Raw genomic sequence first — 26,345 nt, 5'->3', positions numbered from 1 at the left:
ATATGGGATTAGTAAAATGTGCAACCATATGGGTCATAGCTTTTCTTATTCGGCTGTGCAACTTATGTATTTATGTTAGATCTTTAAGAGTACCTGAAATGTGCATCAAATATTTAGTTAATTAATGGTTGAAGCTTTTTAGCATCTTTAATCCTTAAGGAAGTATTTTATAAAAAAAAAAATTAGCTTTGTTACGATATCATTATGTTGTATGTACATCTGAAAATAATCTGTACAGCCTGAACATTGAAATAGTTAATAAATTTTGACTTTGAGAACCACCCACCGCTGCTAAGTACATGTCACTGTCTGTCGAGTTGACTTCAGTAACTAGTGTAATTCATTCTTGGTGGACTATCTCCCTTTTGTTCCGAACCAAAACTTCACTTTGCAATAAACGAATGGTGGTTGAAGCACAAAAGATGTCTCCTGGCTGTGACAGTGTCTCTGACGGTCACGTGGCTTTGAATCAATCCTTTGATCTTTCTCTGACCTGCTTTCACATTTTCTTTTTCTCCCTTTTAACAACTCCTCCTCTCTGTGCTGAGAACACGAATCATCTACGTGAGGTAAGTTCCCAGGCTGTGATGACAGGTGCCCATAGGCACGTAGCATGTGTGGAGCTGAATCAGAAATTTTGGAGTTTGTACCTTCTAGACGCTACGCTTGTTTGTAGTATCTTCTCAGTGACACAAATGCCTGCCAGACCCTTTCAGTTTTCGTAGTGAAAAGGCTGCACGACCCTCTCCCCCCCCTTTTTTTTTTTTAATTTTTTTTTTCAACGTTTATTTATTTTTGGGACAGAGAGAGACAGAGCATGAACGGGGGAGGGGCAGAGAGAGAGGGAGACACAGAATCGGAAACAGGCTCCAGGCTCCGAGCCATCCGTCCAGAGCCTGACGCGGGGCTCGAACTCCCGGACCGCGAGATCGTGACCTGGCTGAAGTTGGACGCTTAACCGACTGCGCCACCCAGGCGCCCTGAAAGGGAGTTTAGATTAGACACTCTTGTACTCCAGAAGCCCCTTGCTCTGAGGCGGCCAACAGCATGGCAGAGTCCTCAGCAGAGGCCAGCGATGGCTCAGGCAGGCATTTCCTGAGAGCAGAGGCTCCGCTTGTCCTGATTGTCTCAGCAGGCCTTGGAAATGGGGCTTAATTGTGGAAAGCGCCCCTCCAGGAGTAGATGCAGGGACTGCTGAGGACAGAGAAGTAGGTACCTTCCTGGATAGCTGTCGAGTTCAGGCTCAACACGTTCCCCCCAGGGTCCCTGCTGACTGAGGTGGGAAAACAGTCTAGTCGGCCCAAGCGCTGAGGTGGGGTTTTCGTTTATTGCTATGAAAGTTATTGTTTCAGGAGCTGGGCATAAAGCTACAAAAACAGCGGGGACCACAAGGAATCTGTGATAATTGCATTTACGATAGGAATCCATTCGTCAGGTAACACTTAATGTGCTGTTAATCAGAATGATGGCTTCTAAGCCACGGGGTTTGCTTCTCAACTGAGTTTTTCTTTATGTTTTATTTTTGGAACTAATCAGGTTTTTGTTTTCTTTTAGGGAAAAACAATAGCAAATGTCAGACTGAACATTGTATGGTTGGATTATTTTTCACATATTTAAAAGAATTACCAGCCAGTGTGCATGGTTGAAATTTTTGGTGGCTGAGAAGATAATTAATGTTTTGGTTAAGAAAGGGGGGGGGAATTTTTGGAAGGACCCCCCCCACCTCCTTAGTGTCTTGAGTTGACAAGGCAAGAGAGATATCCCTCAGAAGCTCCATCATCTCCATCGTGTATAACTCTTAGGTAGGTTCTGTGAATGTACCTCTCTGCCTGTGTTCGGCTGCGAATACAGCAAGGTTCTGACGGATATTTGGCCAAAAATGGGTTTTGGCACTCAGCTAGTAGAGCAATGTAACCTTTTCAAGGCCAAGGAATTTGTGTGTGTGTGGGTGGTCCTTCTGTGTGCTGAAAATGTTGAAATAAGTGTTTCTACGCTGCTCAGTTCTGAATTTGTGGTGCTTGAGGCAGGGGTCTTAAGGAGCCAGAGGCATCTGAGGAGAAAGGAGCTTGACTGCTTAGGCAGCGAATTCTTTTTTTTTTTTTTTTTTTTTTGCGAATTCTTTTTATTGGAGCTATGTAGGAGAGATTGGACACATCTTAAAAATTAACTGATTTTCAAAAATGTGTGAACGTAGTGGGCCGCCTGGGTGGCTCAGTCGGTTAAGCGTCCGACTTCGGCTCAGGTCATGATCTCGCGGTTCGTGAGTTCAAGCCGCGCGTCGGGCTCTGTGCTGACAGCTCAGAGCCTGGAGCCTGCTTCGGATTCTGTGTCTCCCTCTCTCTCTGACCCTCCCCTGCTCATGCTTTGTCTCTCTCTGTCCCAAAAATAAATAAGACGTTACAACAAAAATTTTTTATAAGTGTGTGAGAGTAGTATAATACACACACTAGAAAAATAGGAAACCAGAAGAGAAAAAAAAATAACTACATACTTCCCCATCAGTGTTACAAGTTACTGTCCTCACCTGGCTTTATGTATACCTTTCATTGCCTCATATCTGTCTGTGGTGGGCCCTACGCATGCGTGTGGAAGACACGCTTCCTATTCTTGATGAACTCCCAGTGGATAAACAGACCAGTAAGAAAACATGAAAGGGCATTAGGGGTAAAGTTTATGAAATGACTGCTGTGGATCCCGGAAGACAGTCACCTCATTCAGCTCAGGAGTCAAGGAAGGCTTCCTGGAGGAAGTGATTCTGAAATTCAGTTCAGGGAGACAGGCTCTTAAGGATTTGCAACATGTGCAGGGTTCAGCATGCAGCAGGAGACCGTGACTTATTCTGGCAACTGCACTTGGCCGGCAAGTGCACAGAGAAGAGTGTTGGGGGGTGGGGTGCTAGTGAGTGGGCAGAGGCCAGATTAGGCAAGGCCACATGTGCCAGCCAAGGAGATGGGCTTGACCCTGCAGGGAGGGAGGCACCAAAGGACATAAACCAGGAGAATGGCATGGCAAGGTTTGTCCTTAGGGAGGTTCACTCTTTTTCAAGATTGTTTTTGTTGTTGTTGTTGTTGTTGTTGTTGTTGTTGTTGTTGTGTTTTGTTTTGAGAGAGAGAGAGAGAGAGCGCGCGGCGCGCGCGCACACATGTGCAAGTGAGCACAAGTGGGGGAAGGGCAAAGGCAGAAGGAGAGAGAATCTTAAGCCGGCTCCACACCCAGCCCAGGGGCCCACCTGGGGCTTGATCCCACGACTGTGAGATCATGACCTGGGCGGAAATCAAGAGTCAGATACTTAACGGGCTGAGCCTCCCAGGTGCACCAAGGAAGGGTCACTCTTTGAGCTAAGTCAAGGGTGGAGTGGGACCAACTCATCACCCAGATAGGAAGAAGCGAGATAAGAGAGGATCCAGTAGCAGAGACAAGAGACAGGGAGAGAGTGGGAGTTAACTCCATTTTGGACGTGAAATCTGAGGAGGCTGGGCAGCATCCAAATGCTAGTGACTCTACCTGAAGCCCTGGGGAGAGGTCTAATCTAGAGTCATCCAAGCGGTCAGGATTTGGGAATCCTTGGCACATAGATGAAAATAGAAGCTAGTCTGGAATAGGATAAGAAAGAAATTCCTCTGAAAGGGAGTATTGAGGGAATAGAGGAGGCAACCTGCATTCACCTCCAGGAGACTAGCAAATGAGGCCAGAGGAGGAGGGGAGGGTGAGGGGCGCTGCAATGTCGAGTGCCTCCCAACAGTCAGGAGAGCGCAAGACTGGGAAGCGATCATTGGACTCAGCCACTGGGAGCTCTAGTTAAATTTCGGCTGAAATTTAAACCTAGCTCTTCGATGGCTGAATCTTCACCCTGGGCGGACTGCCCCGTGGAAGAGAGGGAATCTGTGGTCAAAACTGACCAGCAGCCTGGGTTCGTGTGAGTGGTGCTGGCCTGGAAGCCCGGTCGGGATTTGGCCCCGGGCACCACTGTTGGCTCGCTGTGAGTAGCTGCTTCTACCGTGGCAGCTGTGTCCCACTGGCCCAGAACGTGAAATCGAGAGCAGAAAGTTCAGGTCACGTTGCATACAAGGTGGACGTAGCTGAGTGTCACTCCAGGCCATCCGGCCGCCTGGCAGATCTTTGATTCCAGGTTGCCATTTGCTGGAGTGTAACCTCTTCCAAGGATGTTAAGAAGCAGGGTTGGAACATCATTCTCAAGCACCTGGGAGATGCGGAGGAGAGCTCCCTGGGGCCTGCCAGGAACAGTGTTCCACAGTGTGAACAGCTGGAATCCCAGTAGCTTTTTCAGTTAAAAACCAGGAGCAGTTACACAAGGTAGCGTTTTTACTGCAAATGATGTAGCTGAAATGAAGTGTATTCTTAATCACATTTAGGCTCAGGGAATATGATACTGTAATGAGCTTCAGCTTTGTCCAAAAAGGACTGTTATTACTAATAATCATTAATCATTATGGCCCATAAAATCTGATACAGAAGAATAGGAGAATTAAAGGAGAAAAAAAGTGACAGTATCATGTGGAAGAGTGTCATTTAGTCATTTACAGCTTCCTGCAGGGTAGTTTTAATTTTTAATTAATGTTCTTCATTTATGGAAGTTCTGTTGCTGGCCCACTAGTGGAGGCACCCTGAGCTTTGACTAATAATTTTTTAAAGGATTTTCTATTTTTTTAATGTTTATTTTTGAGAGAGAGAGAGAGAGAGACGGAGACAGAGACAGAGAGAGGGAGACAGAGGATCTGAAGCAGGCTCCGAGATGTGAACATAGAGACTGATACAGGGCTCAAACCCACGAACCCATGAGATTATGACCTGAGCCGAAATCAGGGGCTGGCCACTCAACCGACTGAGCCACCCAGGCACCCCTTTTACAAATAATTTTTAAAAACACATTTGCAGGGAAACCTGACTGGCTCAGTTGGTAGAGCACATGACTCGATCTCAGGTTTGTAAGTTCAAGCCCCACGTTGAGTATAGAGTTTATTTAAAAACAAAACAAAACAAAACAGGGGCACCTGGGTGGCTCAGTTGGTTGGGCATCCAACTTGGGCTCAGGTCGTGATCTTGTGGTTCATGAGTTCAAGCCCCGCATCGGGCTCTGTGCTGACAGCTCAGAGCCCGGAGCCTGCTTTGGAATCTGTGACTCCCCCTCTCTCTCTGTCCCCTCCCCAGCTCATGCTTTGTCTCTGTCTCTCAAAAAATAAGTAAGTGTTAAAAAAAGTTAATAAAAACAAAACCAAACCATATTTTCAGTGACTCATTATGTCTCTTGTTTGTCCCGCTTCTCATCAAAAGGAAACATTTATTTTTAAAACTCTTTATTATTTTTTAAGTTGCATAAAAATTAAAACAAATTTAAATAATATAAGAATATATAGAATGAAGACTAAAAGTTTTCTCCATTCTAAGTTGAACCCAACAGGAGTGCTTGGGTGGCTCAGTCAGTTGAGCATCCGACTTCGGCTCACAGTTCGTGAGTTCAAGCCCCGCGTCAGTCTCTGTGCTGACAGATCAGAGCCTGGAGCCTGCTTTGGATTCTGTGTCTCTCTCTCTCTCTGCCCCTCCCCCGCTTGTGCTCTGTCTCTTTCTCTCTCTCTAAAATAAATAGACATTAAACATTTTTTTTTAAATAAATAAATTGACACCCACTGGTAGTGTTTCTTGTGTAATATTTTAGACCTTTTTCTATAATAGCATGTATGTATTTAGCTACTATTAAATTAAGAATGCATAGTAACAGCAGCCAGAAAGGTAGAAATAACTCACGTCCATTAACAGATGAATGGACAGACGAGATGTTGGGGGTACACACATGCATACACGCACACACACATGCACACACACAAAGGAACAATACTCAGCCTTAGAAACGAATGAGTTTCTCATACATGCTCCTATATGGATAAACTTTGAAAACATTATACTAAGTTAATAAGCCAGACACAAAAGGACAAATAATGTAGGGTTCCACTTATGTGAGGTAGCTAGAATATACAAGTTTGTAGAGACGAAAAGCAGAATAGAGGATTACCAGGAGCTTGGGGTGGAAGGACTGGAGAAATTGTTGAATGCGTATAGAGTTTCTGTTTGGAATGATGAAAATATCTGGAAATGGCAGTGATGGTTGCCATTCAGAGCATTTTGAATGTACTTAATGCCACTGAATTATACACTTGAAATGGTTAAAATGGCAAATTTTATGTATATTTTACCGTGATAAAAAAAGAAAAGCACAGTGGGTATGTAATTTTCACATTTACTCTAAACACTTAGAAACGATATAAAATATGTGATAAAAATATTTTTAAAATGTATTTACACTTGACAGCTTGAAGTTTGTATCAGTCACCTTGGACGAAGCTATGCAGTGCTAACCAGCAACCCCCTAAATCTTCAGTTCTTACAAGCAGAAAAGTTTATTTTTTGCTCACATTACATGTCTTTCACAGATTGGCTGTGATTCTGGCCGTATCCTTTTCATTCCAGGAGCCAGGGTGAAGAAGCTGCCTTCATCTTGAGATGTTGCTATTCTCGTGCCAGAGGAAAAAAGAGAAGATGGCGAAGCATGCAGGATCTTAAGATTTCTAGTTGGAAGTGGCACGCTTCATTTTCATTCACATCTCGTTGATAGCACTAATGACTTGCCTCTTTCTTTCTTTTTCTTTCTTTCTTTTTCTTTCTTTCTTTTTCTGTCTTTCTTTCTTTCTTTCTTTCTCTCTTTCTTTCTCTCTTTCTTTCTCTCTTTCTTTCTTTCTTTCTTTCTGAGGGAGAGAGACAATCTTAAGCAGGCTCCCCGTGCAGTGCAGGGCCCGACATGGGGCTCCATCCCATGGCCCCGGGATCATGACGCCAGCTAAAATCAAATCAAGAGTCAGATGCTTAACCAACTGAGCTACCCAGGCACCCTTGATCCTTTTTTAACACCAAAAACAACTTCCAGATGAATTGAAAATCTGAGCATGAAAACAAAACTTGAAAACTGTTAAAAGTGTTTTTAATGTTTCAAAATTAAAAAAATTTTTTAGTTTTTTAAATGTTTATTTACTTATTTTGAGAGTGAGAGAGCACGGGGAGGGGTAGAGAGACAGGGAGAGAGAGAAAATCCCAAGCAGGCTATGTGCTGTCAGCATGGAGCCCTATGGGGGACTCGAACTCACAAACCGTGAGTTCATGATCTGAGCTGAGATCAAGAACGCTTAACTGACTGAGCCACGCAGGCACCCCTATTTTTTATTTGCATTTTTAAAAATTTATTTATTTATTTTGAAAGAGAGAGAGAGAAAGGGTGTGTATGAGCCAGGGAGGGGCAGAGAGGGAGAGAGAGAATTCCAAGCAGGTTCTGTGCTGTCAGTTCAGAGCCAAATTCATGAACCATGGGATCATGACCTGAGCCAAAATCAAGGGTTGGACGCTTAACCCACTGAGCCACCCAGATGCCCCATTGCTCCAACCTCTCTTTAATGGGGCACCTGGGTGGCTCAGTGGGTTAAGCGATGGACTCTTGATTTTGGCTCAGGGAATGATTTCACGGTTTGTGAGTTCGAGCCCCACATCGGGCTCCGTGCTAACAGGGCGGAGCCTGCTTGGGATTCTCTCTCTCCCTCTCTCTGTGCCCCTCCCACACTCGTTTTCTCTGTCTCTCTCAAAAATAAATAAACTTAAAAATAAAAAAATTTTTTCAATGGTGTAATCTTTTCCTACTCCTAGATTTAAAACTCTGGCAAGTCTGAGACTTTTCCATTCATTCTTAGATAGCATTCTTAGAGTCACTTTAATGCATAAGCCTATTCTCGGTTTATAAACATTACCCATTCAAGATCTTAAAACTTTGAACTTGGGGCGCCTGGCTGGCTCAATTGGTGGAGCGTTCAACTCTTGACCTCAGGGCTGATCACACGTCCTGTGTGGAGATTGCTTAAAAATAAAATCTTTAAAAAACAAAACAAAAAACTTTGAACTTGATTTAATGTAGAAAGTTTTTCTTTCCTCCAACTTAGATCTGCTTTGAGTGGGCAGCCTGAAGTGAGAAAGAAGGGGGCAGTTAGTGTTTTTGCTAGGTCATTGTCTTGGGCTCTCTCCAGACCCCACACCCTAGCCTTGGTTCTTATCTTTCCATGGCCCAGGGGTAGAAGGGAAGGAATGAGCAGGGCTCCCTCATAACATGGCTTTGAGCTATGGGTTTGGCAGAGATTAAAGCATTTTTTTTTTCTCTCGGGGACACTTTAATGGCCCTCTTAGGAGATTCTCTTCGGGTCCTCTTTCCTGCAGGTCCCTCCACCCTCCCAGATGTGTTCTGTGGTGAGTGGCTGCTGTGTCTCCTTCTAGCCCCCTAGGAACTGGATTCATCTCTAGCTTCTTGCTGCTGGGTCCCCTTTGCTTCTTCAAGCAGCCCCACTGGACAGGACCACAGCCTCATTGGACAGGACCATTGCCAGCCCTCTCCACACTGCCCTCATTTTATTCATGGAAACACTCCTGCATCCTTTTTCTTGATGAACTCAGAATAGGGAGCCAAAGCAGCAGCAGTCTCTTGGCTCTCCCATCTAAGCAATCCGTTCTCATGCCTGCTCTCTGGGTTTCCTGGACAAGAGTCTGATGCTGATCCACAGAGACCCCCAACTATAGGAACACACAAGGCGAGCTCCATGAGTGGTGTTGCAGTGATATGTCCATTCTCTCTAGGATTGAGGCAAAGTAGGAAGCAACCCTGTGCCTCCTGCCGAGATGGGCCAGCAACTATTCATTCTAGGGCAAAAAGCCTCTGAAGAAATCTCTTCAGAAATTTCTCTTCTGTCTCCACACTCTGACTCTTCTATTATTTTTTGATGGTTATTTATTTTTTGAGACAGAGAGTGAGGGACAGAGAGGAAAGAGACAGAATCCCAAGCAGGCTCTGCACTCAGCGCAGAACCCAATGCGGGCCTCGAACTCACAAACGGTGAGATCAAGGGGCGCCTGGGTGGCTCAGTCAGTTAAGCATCCGACTTCGACTCGGGTCAGGATCTCGCGGTCCATGAGTTCGAGCCCCGTGTCGGGCTCTGGGCTGATGGCTCGGAGCCTGGAGCCTGCTTCCGATTCTGTGTCTCCCTCTCTCTCTGCCCCTCCCCCATTCATGCTCTGTCTCTCTCTGTCTCAAAAATAAATAAACGTTAAAAAAAATTAAAAAAACAAAAAATGGTGAGATCAAGACCTGAGCCGGAATCAAGAGTTGTATGCTTAACCAACTGATCCCCCCAGGCGCCCCCATTATTCTTGACTTGGCTAAGGACTCTAGTTTTCTGAAATTTCCTTTGTAAATTCTGCATATGGAGAGCAAGCCGCATGCCCACTTTGGTATTTTGGTATAGAACATATCAGTACCTCTGAGTGAAGATTAGAATTGAAGCAGGAAGAGCCCTCTTTTAACATCCTGTGACACAGAGAACTAGAATAGAGAACTTCTACAAATCAAAAAGAAAGCGCCAACCCAGAATTTTTAAAAATGGGCAAAGGATATGAACAGGCAAGTCAGAAAGCTGAACATTGTAGGGCAATGAACATTGAAAAGATGCTGAGGCTGAGGCATTTCCCATCCTGCTCCCAGAAGGTCGGGCAGCCGTTGTCTCTCTTCTTTGGGGCAGTGTTGTTCACGGTGCCATCTGTCAGAAATTCTTTTCCCATTTCTCCTGGGAGCTCTGGGATCCTGATGCAAGTAGGACTCCTGTTGGCCCTCAGTCCCTGGAATGAGCCCCCTGTGCTGCCCCCAGGACACCATGGGAAGCTTTCCCCCTCCATCTTCCATCTCTGTGTGCCTGTCTGTAGCTCGTTGGCATCTTGTGGATCCCCTCACTTGAAGAGAGGAAGGGATAAACCTTCTACTTTTGTAAATTGTGTTCTTCCAAGGCCATTTCAGAATTAATAATCAGGTTACATGTGTCATAGATACCCAGAGCTTTAAATTGTCATGGGGTTTCCTTTGGAAGCAGCTGCTACATTTCTTGGACTCTTCCTGTGTTTTTTTTTTTTTTTTTTTTTTTTTTTTAAGGTCTCTAAAGGACTGGCTTCTTTAGAGGATTTTTGTTTATTTCATTTGGAAGGTCATAATCATTATCGAAACCTTTCCAAGTCTTTCATAATGTCGTGTGTCTCAAAAACTCATGGTAGGCCCCGATTCCCAGGGCTTTTCCTGGAGGGGCCAACTTCTCACCTCTGGCCTGAACAAAATGAGGGACGCCCACCAAAATGATGGAGGCAGCTGTGGCAAGAAGCCCTGGTCTCAGAGTCCACTCCAAAGCGTTGTTACCTTGCCTCGATTTTAAAGACGCATCTGCCGGTTGGAGCTGTCATATGAGAATTACATGACGGAATGCATATGTGTGAGGGTGAGTGTAGGGGCTCACAAATGCAAGCTCTTCTAGTACAGAGCACGGCCAGCTGCGGCTTCTTAAAAGTCGATTCTCTTTACTTCTAATTCACTTTTTTTTTTTTTTTTTTTTGCTCATAACTAAAGTACTTTTCTAGAAAAAAAAAAAAGTCGATTCTCTTTTTTTCCCATCATTAAATGAGTTCAGATGCATGAGAGTATTGAGAACACAAGCAAGGAGAACTCTAACTCTGTATCCCATGCCCTTGTAGTCATTATTCCATGCCAAGGCTAGGACTATTTTTTCACACTGTTGTAAACACGTGGAACATAAAATGTTGAGTATTACATTTATACCTAATATCACAAGACTTTCTCATGTTATTTCAGTCTTTGTAAACCTAGGGGTTTTTCTCTTTACCAGTAAATTTTTTGGTTATGAAACCATGATTCCAAAGCTGAAACTATATAATCGGTGTGTAAGTGAGTGCTGACCCCTTTCCTCCCCTGCCCCGTTGCCTGCTTCTAACCATTTTATTTGTTGATGATTTGCTTTCCAGTGTTTTTTTTTTTTTAATGTTTATTTTTGAGAGACAGAGAGCCAGAGCACGAGCAGGGGAGGGGCAGAGAGTGAGGAAGAGACAGAATCCGAAGCAGGCTCCAGGCTCTGAGCTGTCAGCACAGAGCCGATTTTGGGCTCGAACTCACAGACCATGATATCATGACCTGACCGAAGTCAGACGCTCAACTGAGTGAGCCACCCAGGCGCCCTCCAGTGCTTATATAATTAGTATTTTCCCTTCCTTCCCATGTGAAAAGTAGCACACTATAGTTTTTTCATTAAACAGTATATCCTGAAGACCATTCCATGTCAATAATTAGAGTTTTTCCTCATTGCTTTATATGGCAATGTGTGGCTATATTTTAGCTCGTTCAACCAGTTTTCTAAACAATGGACATTTAAGTCCTTTTCAGTTTTATACCATTACTAACAAAGCCATCGGTGCCTGGGTGGCTCAGTCAGTTACGCGTCACTCATTTTTTTTTTTTTTTTGTAATGCTTATTTTATTTTTGAGAGAGACAATATGAGTGGGGTAGGGGCAGAGAGAAAGGGAGACACAGAATCCGAAGCAATCCAAAAAGTAAGGACATTCTCCAAAATAAACTTCATCACATACCTTTCAATAATAAGCAGTACTTTTTTTAAAGTAGACTAATTTCCTAGTTTCTTTTTTTTCTTTTCTTTTTCTCTTTCTTTTCTTTTTTTTTTTTTTTTCTTTTGACTGGGAAAATAACTTTATTTCCTTTGGGGGTGTGGGCAGACTTCTAGTCTCGGAACTTACTGGAATTGTTCCTTGGTGCCAGTGGCCTTTGTGACTTTGAGTACATTGAAGCACACAGTCTTGATCAAGGGCCAGCACTTGCCCACTGTGACAGTGTCGCCAATCTGCGCATCCCTGAAACGGGGACAGGTGCACGGACATGTTCTTATGGTGTTTCTCAAAGTGGTTATACTTTCAGATGTGGTGGAGGTGACAGTGGTCTTCTGCATCTTTGTTTTGGTCATCACACCAGACAGAATCTGCCCTTGGATGGAGACTTCAGTAAAGGGGCATTTTTGGTCGATATTAGGTGCCCTCAATGGCCTCCTTGGGCATCTTGAAGCCCAGACCGATGTTTCTGTAGTATCGCAGGAACTTCTCCAGCCAGTTTCTCCTAGCAGGACCCTCGTCTTATTTTGAAAGATGGTTGGCTGCTTTTGGTAGGACACTCAGTCTGAATGTCCGCCATCTTCCCGGCCACCTGGAAAAAGGAAGGTCCCTAGTTTCTGACACCTAGTATTAATTCAAATTTCCTGGGTTGTTCCAAAAATATCTTTTACAATTTGTTTTTTAAACCAGGATCCAATCAAATACCACAGGCTGCATTTGGTTGTTGTATCTTTTTTATTTAAAGCGGGTTCCCCCTCATACCCCTTTTTGTCATCAAACTGACTCCAAGAGACTTGGCCAACTGTCTTGTGATGTGTCCCACATCCTTGATTTGTCTGATTGTTTATTCATGATGTCATTGACCTTGTTTCTTTATGCCATGTTTTTTTGTCTTTTTTTTTTTTTTTAAGTTTTGTTCATTACAGGTAGTTTCTGTTGGGTTTTTTGATCTCTTTCCCAAGAGGCTAATCCTAGCCTGATTGGAATCTCTGCCAGTTGTGGATTGTTTACCTTGTGGGTTTTGTCCTTATCGGCTGGGTCCTATCGATGTCTCCCTGATGTCAGGAAGTCTCATTCCCTGAGAAGATGCATCCAGCCAGTTTCCTGCTTGGAGAGTATACACCTGGGAGCCAGTGGGAGAAGGAGTTTGGGCTTTCAATATTCAACACTTAAACATCCTCCAATTACCCTGTGTTCCAACTGAAAACTTGGGTCATGTTTCTCAGACCCGAGACCCTCTCTTGTCTCCAGATAATAGACCTCAAGTTTCTAGCTGGGGTAAGGGGAAGACCACCACCCAGGAGAGGGGATCTGGGGGTCTAAATGCTTTTTTTTTTTTTTAAGCGATCTCTAGGGGCACTTGGGTAGCTCAGTCAGTTAAGCGTCCGACTTCAGCTGAGGTTGTGATCTCATGGCTTGTGGATTCGAGCACTGCGGTGGGCTCTGTGCTGACAGTTCAGAGCCTGGAGCCTGCTTCAGATTCTGTGTCTCCCTCTCCCTCTCTGCCCTTCCCCTGCTCGCACTGTCTCTCTCTTTCCTTCTTAAAAATAAATAAACATTAAAATTAAAAAAACAAAAACAAAAACAAAAAAACAACTAATCTCTACATCCAACATGGGGCTGGAACTCACGACCCTGAGATCAAGAGTCATATGCTCTACCAACTAAGCCAGCCCGGTATCACTCCAGCTGTTTCTGAAACAGCCTTTTCACCAATCCTGCTTTGGGCTCCACCTTCACCGTCATTACCCATGGTACCTGTTGGCCAATCCCTGAGCCTTTGGGGGTGGGCTGTAAAAGGGACTCCTGTTTGTTTTGTTTGTGTGTGTGTTTGTTTCCTACCTGTTGGCTTCTATTTCAGCTTTCTCAGAAATGCCTAAATCATTTGGCACTTCCCCATCTGCTTTTTGGCTTCCAAAATATTGTTGTTGCCATCCCCTCTTCTGTCTCTTCATGGCCCTTGCGGGTTTGCATCCTTTCCAAATCCCTTTACTGATGCTTTGGAGGAGTAAGAGGAGGGGGCAGGAGAAATACATGGATCTACCCACCAGCTTATCCAGTCTTTGGTTTCGAGAAATGCTTGATTGGTTTGATGAGCGTTTTGGTTGTAGAAGACCCCTGGGTGTTCAAATCTAGGTGAGGGCAGCACAAAGAGGAAGCTGAATTGCCCAGCATTGCACTGAGGAGGAGGATTTTGAGAGAACTCTGCAATGACTGGAGCTCCAGCAGTTATCTTGTGTTATGAAGTGACCTTGAAGAAGGAACAGAAAGAGAGGAGTCTGGCTCTAATAATACCATGAAGCTCCCATACCAGTTCTGCACTATTTACGTCTGGACTTTTTTTTCCCTTTTTTTTTAACGTACAGAAGAAAATTCTTTGGGGTTTTCCCCCCCTCTGTTTTATCGTTATAATCACTATCACATGCCAAGTACTGCTCTAAAGTGCTTGGCTTATATACTAATTTTTATACCAACTTATGAAGTCAGTACTATTACTGTCCCTGTTTGGCACATGAGCAGTGAAGCACGATGTGGTTACCTAACTTGCCTGAAGTGACGTAGCTAGTAAAAGCTAGTAAACTAGGCGGTTTGGGCTTGTAAGCACCGGTCTGTTACCTCAGCATGGCCAAACCCAGTCCTCACCAACACGGCTGTGCAGTGCAATCCCAGAACCTGCCACCCACCACAGTCGTGCGGTATTGGTGACTTTTCAGAATCCCTGGTGAATGATTTATAAGATACCAGGCAGTAAGCACATTCCCGCCCACCCCTGGACCCCCAAGAGTCCCCTGTCCCCTGACACTGAAGGGAATGAAGGGGATTTCAGAGCTACAGGTTGTGAGTGGCTGTGGTGCAGGCAAAGGTCTGAGAAGCAGGGGGGAAGGACCCAGTGACGTGGCAGAGCAGGGTGCGGGCAGCAGGCAGCAGCATGGACAAAGAGCAAATGGCAGACAAGGCCCCTTTCCCCAAACGCATTTCCAACATTTCGAACCATTTTCTCAGGACGGATTCCCAGGCATGGGCTTTTGTACATCTTGACTTCATTTGAATAGAACTGGTGAAAGAATCCTTTCGCCAATTTCAGATGCTTGGCTCATTAAGAACAAAGAGATCCCCCTAGATTCTGCTATATCCCCGGTCGGTAAAATTAGAGGCCAAATTTTAAGATACTAATAAGAGCGCTTGGCACCATGAAATCGTCTTTATTGATTGAATTAATCAAAGACACGAGACATAAAGTGTTAAAAAGAGAGATGAGGGTGCCTGGGTAGCTCGGTCAGTTAAGCATCCAACTCTTGATTTTGGCTCAGGTCTAGATCCCAGGGCTGTCAGATGAAGCCTCACGTCCGGCTCCGAGCTGAGCATGGAGCCTGCTTAAGATTCTCTCTCTCTCTCTCTCTCTCTCTCTCTCTCTCTCTCTCTCTCTCTCTTTCTCCCTCTGCTTCTCTCTTGGTCATGTTCTAGATAGGTAGGTAGGTAGATAGATAAGATAGATAAGAGAAATGAATGTGTCTGGATGTTAACTCCTTTGATTAATGAGGTCTGGAGGTGCAGCCTGAAGGAAGCTATAAGCAAGAAATTTGGCTGTTCCTTTTATTGCCTGAGCTCTCTGCAACTTGCAATACTTAGGGACATCAATTCCAGTCCTTGGTCCCCAAGGTGATTTTAAACAAGCCAACCTCAAGCACACCTTGCACGCTAGAAGGTGCTTGAGACTTTGAGCTCATGCTGGTTAGCTGTGATTTGTGGGGGCTGTGCGTCCGTTTGCCCTTGGTCCTCAGGCAGCTCTCAGGGGCTTGCCTCCTGGTCACAGAAGTAAGGACAGTCGAGGAGGGTGGTCCTTGGGGGACTCCATGAGGAGGCTACGGGATCAATAATACCATCTTAGAGATGTATTTCTGCTCTGATTTTTCTCTCGCATTCTTAATTAAGACACGCAATATAATGAGGCACGTGGGTCCTGCATTTGGAATGCAAATCTGGCCTGCAGAGCCACATCCTGGCAGAGTTGCCTGGGAGGAGACAGTTGTAGCAGCTCTCACCAGTAGAGTCCTTCTAGAAGATTCCCCAGGAGAACCACAGACCTGGTCCCATATTACTTCCCCTCTGAATAGGGGCCGGTGGCGATGGCCTGGGGGAAATCCTAAGCTGAGGCTAGACTGCCTGAAGAAACAAATAGTTGTCCCCACCGTCACTTGCTGGAAGTGTCCAAATTGGACTTTCAGAGAAAATGAGAGAAAATGAAAATATAAGCAAATCAATCATGGTTTCAGATAGATGTGGAGCTTGGGAGATAAGTCCTATGAATGCTGGCCTGAGAATTGTTCTAATGGCTCACTAAATATTTGTTAAGTTTTTGAATCACCTAAGAGAAACAGTCTCTCTAAGGAAAGAACAAAGACTTTCACATAGACAGTGCTGAGAAAGGCACAGAGCTGCTCCGCGGGATCAAAACGGCCTTATTCAGGGTAGTTTGATAAACAACCCAGCAGCCTTTTCTCAGCTTTCATTTTCTCCCTTCTGATCATTCCTATATTTTATGGCTTCTAGTTCCTCCATTCACTGTTACCTCTGGGGACAGGGTCATGGAGCCATCAGGGATACATTCAGGAACAGAATATTAAAGGTGCCATCCTTGTTCTGCATTAAAAAGAGAACATCACAGAGCCACGGAAAATGAAGCAAATCATTCACCTAGGTCGGCTGGGAATAGATCATTCCCCAGGCTCTGCACCCACCATTCGTAAACGAATCCAAATCTTTTCTGCAGAAGCTTAAAAGATTTTATTCCTAATCCGTCCCCCCGCCCCCCACCCTAGAGCTTTGGAAATATGGCTCTGTAATTTAATGATTACAGGAGATGAGCAAAAGAATGAACTAAATAAGATAGCATCAGCTTGCCTTGTAATGAGGAGCCAAATTTTCCAAATATAGAGCAAAATCCAATTGTGATGCTGTTGTTTATGATTCCTGCCTAACAGTGACATGAGAGACCCTGTGGGAACACATGCATGACCTTTCCCACACAAAGAGCCTTCCCCTTGGCATTTTACAGAGTTTGGGGAGATAAACCATAATGGTCAATTTCTCTAAATCACTCTCACTGCCTTGTATCGCAGTAACTTTGCTGATGCAACAAGCATAGGCTGGAACAAGACATACCCTGAAGCAATGAACAATAATTACTAGCTAGCATTAGACACAGTAGGCCCCCAAAACACCAGGGGATTTTCCTGTAGCTGATAAAAAGTAAGAGTTAAAAAGTGTACATCGTCTTTACCCGCTCATCTGTCCATGGACACTTGGGCTGCTTCCATAATTTGGCCATTGTAAATAATGCTGCGTGATGCCACACAATACACAATGCAGTATGACAAACAAACAAAACCCCACAACGTGGTGTCCTGGGTTAAGTCCTGGGAGAGTAGGAGGACCTTAGCAGAAAAGCTGGTGAAGTGAGAACTAAGTCTGCAGTTGAGTGAACAGTAATGTATTAGTGTTAATTTCTCAGATTTGACAGATGCACCATGGTTTGGTAATATGTTATTTAGCCCTAGGAGAAACTGGGTAATAGGCATATAGGAACTCTGTTCTCTGTACTGTCATTGCAACTTTTCTGTAGGTAGAAATTTATCCCCAAATAAAAAGTTAATGTTGAAAAAAGTGAGGCTACATTTTCATTTGCTACTGGTGGGAGTATAAATGAGCGCAGATGTTCTGACACCGCTCATCAAAGGTTTCAGAGGGGGACCTGGGTGGCTCAGTCGGTTGAGCATCTGACTCTTGGTTTCAGCTCAGGTCACGATCTCACGGTTTTGTGAGTTCGAGCCTTGCGTCGGGCTCTGCGCTGGCAGCTGGGAGCCTGCTTGAGATTCTCCCTCTCCCTCTCTCTCTGCCCTTTCCCCGCTCATGCTGTCTCTGTCTCTATCAAAATAAATAAATAAACTTTAAAAATTTTAATTAAAAAAAAAAAAAGTCTTTAGAAGTGCCCAGGCCCATTGACCTATACCTGCACTCTCAGTAATCTGTCCTAAGGAAGCAGTCAAGGCTGTTCATCCCAGCACTCTCTGTAATGGGGAAAGTTGGCTGCAAACTAAAAGGCTAAAATTGGGACCATAGGAACAATAATGCGGCCATACTGAGGAATAGGCGGGTTACTAAAAATCAATGTGGGGAAAGCAAATTTGATGATGTGGAAAGACTGTCACCATATACTGTTGAGTGAAAATAGCCAGCCACAAACTATTCCTCATGGTGTCATGTTTTTCTCTCTCTCTTAATCCGTGCACTTAGGAGAATAGTAGGAGATACACCTACTAAGGATACACCTCTAAGGATAAAGAGTGGCTTTCTCCAGGCAAGTGAGATTGTGGGTGCTATGGCCTGAATTGTGTCTCCTTTAATTCATATGTTGCAGCTCTAGACTCCCAACGTGACTGACTGTATTTGGAGATAGGGCCTGTCTGGAGGCAATCAGGGTTAAATGAAGTCATAAGGGAGGGGTCTAATTCTCTTCCTTACAGGAAGAAGAGAGATGTCTCTCTCTGGGCACTTGCACGTGCATCAGGTGAAAACGAAGCTAGAAGGCAGCTGTCTGCAAGCCAAGAAGAAGGGTCTCCCCAGAACCTGACCACACCGACACCCTGATCTCAGACTTTCAGCCCCCAGAACTGTGAGAAAGTAAATGTCTGTTGTTAAAGGCACCCGGTCTGTGGTATTTTGTTATGGCGGCCTGAGCTGACTAAGACAGTGGATATACTAGGTTTTCTTGGTTTTGCTCTCTGCTCTTCTGTAGTGAATACGAATTGCTTTATTATCTGGAGGACAAAGAATGTGAAAATTGTGTTTTGTTTACTATTGACAGAAGGAAACACAACTGCCTGAGTCTCCTTCAGGAATAGTCTTTGCAGTCATTTCCTTGTGGAGTCAACCTGCAGTCATGCCCTACTCTTGATCTTGGGGTTGTCAATTGGAGCCCCACTTTGGGTGTAGAGAGTACTTAAAAATAAAATCTTAAAAAAAAAAATAAGGGGCGCCTGGGTGGCTCAGTCAGTTAAGGGTCCTGACTTCAGCTCGGGTCAGAATCTCACAGTTCATGACTTTGAGCCCCGCATCAGGCTCGCTGCTCTCAGCACAAATCCCGCTTCAGATCCTCTGTCACCCACCCTCCCACCTGCTCCTCCTCTGCTCACGTACTCTCTCTCAAAAATAAACCTTCAAAAATAAATAAATAAAACGCATATCTGTATATATTAACTCATTTGACTACCATAGAGGTAAGCAAGCAGGTAATATCACACCCCATGGGTGAAGTTCGGGGAGGTTACTTGACTTGACAAGGTCACATGCCTAGTGGAGCTGGAGCCAGGATCAGGACCTGGGCCTCTTGACTCCCAAGACCAGTGCCCATCTCTGCTACCAGTTACTGCCGTTCCAGCTCTTTCTTTTGTAGCAGTCCTGGGCCATCTCCTGTGTAGGATTCACAGAGCTGATTCAGTCTCCCAGAGTCCCACCCCGGGCAAATTCTGGTCCTCATAAATTTCATACTGGAGACAGAAAGACATTACATTCTTCTACTTCCGTGCCAATCATGACCTATTTCTGGAAACTCAAAGGCTGTGCCAGCTTTGATGGAGGTTCAAGCAAGCAGCCTTGATTTACCCTGTGCATCTACCTGGCTGCAAGGTGAAGCCTGGACGCTAGGCTCCAGAAGCAAGGTGGTGTTTTCTGAAAGTGACCCTGCCTGAGCTGGAAATGTCAGGACCTGTCAGTGTTGGGATCTAGCTTCAGATGTCTTTATGTACTTGTTCCACATCGGCCAGTAGTAGGAGCTTGGATAAATATCTTTATGTTCTCTTGGAGATTCTGTAGGTTTTGTATTAGTGAATGAATGCATTAGTGAATGGCAGATATAGGAACTTTTGTAAAAATAGTTATTTTTAAAGTGTATTTATTTTGAGAAAGACAGAGATAGCACAAGTGAGGGAACAGCAGAGAGAGAGAGAGAGAATGGAGAGAGAGAGAATCCTAAGCAGGCTGCATTCTGTCAGCACAGAGCCCAACTCGGGGCTTGAACCCACAAAGCTGGGAGATCATGACTTGAGCTGAAACCAAGAGTTTGAGGCTTAACTGACTGAGCCACCCAGGTGCCCCAGATGTTTATTTATTTTTGAAAGAGAGAGAGAGAGAGCGTGGGGAAGGGGCACAGAGGGAGGAGAGAGAGGATCTGAAGCAGGTTCCATGCTGACAGCAGAGAGCCTGACTGAGGGCTCTAACTCATGAACTGGTGGATCATGCCCCGAGCTGAAGTCGGATGCTTAATGGACTGAGCCACCCAGGCGCCCCTATTTTCTAGATTCTTAATGTTCAGAGAATCAAATAAAAACTTAGGTGACTAAATGACAGAACCAGTAAGGGTTTGTATTGGCATGGGGATTACTACTGCTCTCTTTGACTATGGAAGTTAAAAAATCAGTGTACTTATAAAGTAGGGAAATAAAACCACTGTCCCCTATGTACATTCAGTGGACATACCTGTGCTTGAAATGTGCAGGGCATTGCACTTGGCTTATAGGAAATGCAAAGCCGAACCCAAAAATAATACCTACTCTCAAGATATGAGTAGTCCACTGGGGGAGATAGACACGTAAACACACTGTTGCCCAAGGCAGTCAGGTTTCAATCCAGAGAGTGGTTGGAAATGCGAGGGACATTATTTTAACTGTCACAAACGCTGGGGATCATCTCTTGGCACAGGGCTTGGGCAGGTCCAGGGATACTGAACATCCTGCAGTCTTGGGAAGTGTTCCGTGCAACACAAATTTGTCTGGCTCAAAATGCTGAGTGTCTTAAAGGAGGATCTGGTGCAGGGAAAACACAGGGCTGGGTGGAGAGGCTGGAGCTTCCACGGAGCTGATGTCTACAGGTGTGTGTGTGGGGGTGTTTTGACAGGCACAGATGGCACCGGGATATCATAGATGGAGGGGGCAAGGTGAGCCGAGACCAGACGTGAGAACACACAGGGCACAGTCTCAGGATGACAGGTAATTCAAGGTTTGGGGAGTAGAGAGAAGACTGGAACCATATAATAGGTCTCGAAGTGCGATGCTAAGAAGTTTGGACTCTGTTTCCCGATTGGTGGGTAGGCCCTGGAAGGAAGTTCATACACAGGACACAGAGCAAAACTGCTTCGGCAAACCTGCTTCGGAAGGATGAATCTGGGAACAGTGTACGGGATGGGCCGGATCGACCTGCTCCACCACTTGTGGAGTCTGCTGCTCACTTTACTTTACCTCTCTTAGCCTCGGATTTCCCATCCACAGAATATCTAGCACACAAGTTGTTTTAAGGTTTAAGGGAGACCTTATGTAAGGTGCCCAGCACACGTTGGTAACGGCGGTCATTATCGTTTGTGGCTTCAGGCTTATTGGTTTCTGCGTCCACCACTACCAGTTGCTTAGCCCTAAAGCTGCCCATAGATACAGGTAAATTGCTGCGGTTTGGTGCAAAGGTGTGTTAGCCACTGGTGAAAGGGATGGTTCTGGTCTTTCCCCCTTGACCTTCCTCCCACGGGGGGAAATAGGGGAGGCAGAGCTGCAGCCCATAGCCATGCCCCTGTTCCTACATGGGCTGCCCCTAAATAATGAAGATGCTCTTGGAGTGGTTCAGGACCTCAGAGGTCAACTTACATCCCCGAGTGAAATTCAGACGGGGGGCGGGACTGACCTGCTGTCACGCAGCAGAGCAGTGTGATCAGAGTTGGGACCGACCCAGGTGTCAGAGCCCCCAGCACTTGCACTGTCGCTGGTGGGGTGAGGAGAGAGCTGGTGGCCGGGTGGTGGCCCTCTCCCTGCCTTACTCCTTATGCCTGGAAGGCGAGAGGTCCTCAGCAGGAGGAGGGGGACGCTTCAGTCACAGGGAGCACGAGTATCAGACAGAGGCCCTCCCTTTTAAACTCTCCGTGGCTGCCCAATATGGGCAGAGTGCAGACTCGGACTCAGATTCTTCAGCATGGCCTCCACGCCCCCCTAGTGGCCTGTCCTGCAGACACAGCCCATCTCTCTCCTCCTCTGCACGCCCCTGCTGGCTTTCCTCGAAACCTTCCTGCCCTCTGCGGACACTAGCACTTTTCTGCCTTATGTCCCCGCGTCATTCTCTCTCCCTACAGAAATCCTGTGTATCTCAGGCCAGCTCAGCCTCCTGGAAGCCTTCCCCCGTCCCCGCTTTGGGAAGGGCTCCCTCTGCTGCCTCCGAGCACTTGGCCACAGCCTGACCTGGCCAGCCTCGTGTCACAGACTAGCACCTGCCGTTTGTCTCTGAGGCTCTATGCTCCTCAAGAGTGAGGACTGGTCTTTGCTCAGCATCCCAAAGGCAGCGCTTGTTCATGCTGGCATTCTCCGGGCCCACCTCAGTGCCTTGCAGGTCCTCGCCAATGATTAATACTTCTTCACCGGGATTACATTTTTCTCTCCTCCACTGTAGGACACACAGTAACTGGCCAACAAATCAAACCTTTGTGCGATTTGAGGACTGAATAAGGAAAGACTAGCACTGGGGAGGCATTTATTCCCCCAATTATTTACAAGAAATACCAGAGGCCCGAAGTTATAAACATCAGCTGGCAGGCCAGCTGATGACCCATGTGTCCCAGCTTCCTAGAGTGGCAGGGGGGTGGCCTTGCTGATGACCACACTCCAGAGACGGGCAAAGCTGGCACCCTGCAGAGCTGGGGGGCAGGGGGACAGGATGGAGGAAAGGAGGCTTGAGGAAGCACCGGCTGCTGTATTTTTGGAAAAAAGAAGCCAGGATATTTCAGCTTGGGCTTTGCAACACCCTCTTCCAACATTTTCTCTCATAAAAGCCAGTAATAGAATCGTTAATGCTGCTTTTTAAAATTTAGACAGTTCCTTTTACCTGAGCAATTCTGAGGCTTGAGGACCAGTAATCTGATGGCTTGGGAGGTTACTCTAATAACTTTATTTTTGCAAAGTGAAAGAAAACGGCCCGGTTGTTGTTGTTATTAAACCAGTAGGTGTTTTGTAGATAATTACACAGTAGGCTCAGAGTCAAACCAGAGCTCCAGCTCCAGTTCCCAGTTAGAGCAAACTCCCACGCCTGCTCTGGTCTGGAGGTCTAAAAGCTGTTGACCAGATCTTCAAGAAGCAAGTAACATCGTGGCGTGCCTTGTGCCAAACTCTCAGGCCTTTGTCCTTCCCCGAGACTGTCCCCTGAGAGTCCCTGAGGAGGAATGGTTTAGGAGGGTGGCTGACTGACCCACAGTGGAACTCTGTGAGTAGTCCTTACCCAAGGTGTCAGGCCTGCAAACACTTTGGGTGCTGTTTCCATCCGCAGCCCTTTACTGGTTCCCCTTGAACCACCAACGTGGCGGGCCAGGATTCTGGGTTTATGAAACTAAGAGGAGTTACCCAAAGCTCAGTCGTTTTAGGCTCCATTTATCTGACCAACTGGCTCTTCACTGGCAGTAGGGAGAAAAGAAACAAGCTGAGGTCATCAGACACTGGCATAAGTCACCAAGAGGTGACTAGAGGCCGGAGAAGGGGCTTCAGGTCGGGGAGGGATTTTGGAGAGGGGGAGGGACTTCCAGCCTTGGTTTCTCTAAGGACAAACCTGTTAAAGTTGACCTTTAAACACAGCCACCTGATTTCCAGGCCAAACTGGCTTCTCCCTTGCAAAGCTTGCCATGGACTGTGCAGCTGCGTCCCTCAAGGCTGTTGGAAAAAAGTCATCTGTTCTAAAAAAAATAATAGCAATCCTGTTTTGAAGCTTCCAGTACATCCCACCACGCAGAGCGAGTGTCTTAGAAAAAACACTGGTCTTTGGGCTCTGTTTCAGGCCATTAACTTAATGGCCCTGGTGCTTGGAAGGTCTGCTGAGGATAAGAGTTACCCTGTACAGAAACATTCATCTGGCTGTGAACACGTTCTCCTGCTCTGAGTAATGGTCATTTGAAGTAACGTGTGTGTTTTCTCCCTTCTGATTGTTGTGAACATTATTTAGGCTCCTTTGGAAAAGCGGTAACAGCCCCGAGAAGCTCAAAGAACGACAGACTTTTCCTTTCCTCCCAATCAGATGGGGTATGAGAATCATTTTGCACAAGTTGAGGACTGGTACCCAGCCATCGCTGCTGAGAAGATAATTAGGAGATAATGTCAGTGGCAGAGACGGTTGTCAGAGCAGAGTGGTCTCCTGCTGCTCTCTGAGTGCTGAGTGTGGATGTGGGGAGGGCAGGGGGAGCAAAATCCTCAGCGGAAATAAATGTGGAGGAAAAGCCGACGATTCCTTTGCTGCTAAGGAGGTGATCGTCTTGCGGCAAAATAGTCTGCCGACGGCACACCCCACCAAGTGCCCGCGTCGCCCCCGGCTCCCTGAACTCCCTTACATAGACATGGGCAGAGGCGGGTGTCACCAGCTATTACAACGCACAGCTGAGATAAGGAGGCAACTAATTGAATTTAATTCACTGAGGAGGCAACCAATTTTGTGCCGAAGCTTAACTTCTGGATGGTAAATATTTTGCACTTGGTGCTCATCTCCTGAACACTGAATGGCAATTGTTTTTGCGAGACAGATTGTTCAGTCAAAGGGCAGAATGGTGGGCAGTCACGGAGCATCTGGCCGGGGACCCCAGGCCTGGCCTTTAGCCCGCGTTAGTGGGTTGGCCTATTCTCCCCGTTGCCAGGGCCTGCTGCCTGAGGGACACGTGCACGACAGGGACCAGGGCCTGTGAGGCAGCCTTTGGGATGAGGCCCTAGATCCAAATTTAGATTTGCCAAAGTAAACAAAAATGCAACCCTCCCACTCCACTGTATGTGACAGATAGTAGGACATTTGGAATGTGTGTGTGTGTGTGTGTGTGTGAGCAGTGCTTACTTATGGAAAAACTGTTCCTTGAGGTTTTGGATAGTATGCGATACAATGTGTTTCTTTCTTTCTTCTTTCTTTCTTTCTTTCTTTCTTTCTTTCTTTCTTTCTTTCTTTCATGTTTATTTATTTTTGAGAGAGAGAGACAGAGAGACAGAGACAGAGACAGAGACAGAATCCGAAGCAGGCTCCAGGCTCTGAGCCGTCAGCACAGAGCCCTACCCGGGGCTTGAACCCACGAACTGTGAGATCATGACCTGAGCCGAAGTTGGACGCTTAACTGACTGAGCCACCCAGGTGCCCCAATACCATGCGTTTCTAAACTTTGTCTGCCACTATCAGTGTGGGCACCAGTTGGCTGTGTCGCTAGTGTTTCTCCCGGGCGGAGATTGTTTCCTCTCCCCTTTTCTGTTTCCTTCCCACCCTTGTTTGTTTTATTTCAGAGCGGACTTGGGATAGCATCTCAGGTATCACACATTTTCCTCCACATTTTCTCTGATTGAGTACTCTGCACAGTGCTTGGCCCATCATGGATACTCAACAAGAATTCGTGGCACGAATAAGTGAAAAAGCCAAAACCAAAACCAAAACCTGTTCTGTGTTTTTCTTTCTTTCTTCAAGGAACTAGACAGGAGAGGTGGCTTCAGTGACTTTGAGTTGTGATGGTTATTGTGTGATCCACGAAACCCTTATCTACCAAACTTGCAGAGTCTCAGGGAGGGTTGTTATTCTTCATTTGCACCTGGGAGCAGCTGTCTTGTCGTCATGGACCCCAAGAGGTGGCATTCCACTGCCAAAGAGCCTGGCAGTTTACTTGAGTTCCTCATATTCAGAGGGGTCCTGTCACTTATGACAACTAGTTTGATGGCGTTTTTCTTCATGGCTCACACTCAAGAACCAAGGAATGAATGCAGATACTCACACAGACCAGTCCCAGTGTGGGATAGTCACTGTCTGAAACCAGTCAGATAGGGGCGCCTGGGTGGCTCAGTCGGTTAAACATCTGACTTCGGCTCAGGTCATGATCTCACAGCTCGTGAGTTCGAGCCCTGCCTCAGGCTCTGTGCTGACAGCTCAGAGACTGGAGCCTGCTTCGGATTCCGTGTCTCCTTCTCTCTCTGCCTCTCCCCGACTTGCATGCTGTCTCTGAAAAATGAATAAACGTTAAAAAAAAATTTTTTTTTTGAAAACAGATAAAACAAAATTAATTATAGCAAGAAAATAAAAGAAACAAAGTTCATTCTGTTAGAATGAAACTCAGTGAATTTATAATTACTCAGATATTTTCCTTTGAGAAGAACCACTTATCAGAGATGGACTCTGATGAATCAAGGCTGGAAAGTGATAACTACGTAGTGATTGTGGCCCAACCAGGGGTTGGGAGAAAGAGGAGAATTTAGTTGAGCAAAGTCAGAAATTCCAGTGGGATGTTTTCTGTACATCAATCAGACTGGGAGAATCGAGATGACAGCTGCCTTGGGGGCTGAAAACCAGTCATTCTCAAGGGGTCCAACACGGACTTTAAGGGGTAGAGAATGTATATTTCCTGCAATTACTTATATTTTTTACAAAATGGCAATATTCCGGGGCGCCTGGGTGGCGCAGTCGGTTAAGCGTCTGACTTCAGCCAGGTCACGATCTCGCGGTCTGTAAGTTCGAGCCCCGCGTCGGGCTCTGGGCTGATGGCTCAGAGCCTGGAGCCTGTTTCCGATTCTGTGTCTCCCTCTCTCTCTGCCCCTCCCCCGTTCATGCTCTGTCTCTCTCTGTCCCAAAAATAAATAAACGTTGAAAAAAAAATTCAAAATGGAAATATTCCTCTTTTTTTTTTTATAAAACTTTATAAAATGTAGTTATTTTTTAAAAAATTTTTTCCATTTATTTATTTTTTGAGAGACATAGAGAGACAGAGCAC

General features: G+C 45.8%; 1 protein-coding gene and 1 pseudogene across 4 annotated transcripts in view; one reads left to right on the top strand and one right to left on the bottom strand.

The window, feature by feature from the left end:
* KCNG3 (potassium voltage-gated channel modifier subfamily G member 3) overlaps positions 1-26,345 on the top strand; it is an 84,674-nt gene that overhangs the window by 56,028 nt on the left and 2,301 nt on the right. For 2 of the 4 annotated variants that reach the window (XM_040496626.1, XM_040496625.1), the window contains exon 4: positions 549-748. The exons of the other annotated variants lie outside the window; for them this stretch is intronic. In XM_040496626.1, coding sequence (XP_040352560.1) covers positions 549-725 — 177 coding nt within the window. In that variant the 3' untranslated portion in view covers positions 726-748. Of the gene's footprint in view, positions 1-548; positions 749-26,345 lie in introns of those variants that run through there. 4 annotated transcript variants of the gene reach the window in all.
* On the bottom strand, positions 11,664-12,131 carry LOC121044394 (40S ribosomal protein S11-like; annotated as a pseudogene).

The sequence above is a fragment of the Herpailurus yagouaroundi genome, unplaced genomic scaffold (genome assembly GCF_014898765.1).
Source record: "Herpailurus yagouaroundi ecotype Mexico unplaced genomic scaffold, PumYag 188, whole genome shotgun sequence".
Lineage (NCBI taxonomy): Eukaryota > Metazoa > Chordata > Mammalia > Carnivora > Felidae > Herpailurus > Herpailurus yagouaroundi.
Note: the sequence above shows the minus strand (reverse complement) of the source record. Positions and strands in the feature narration are given on the sequence as shown.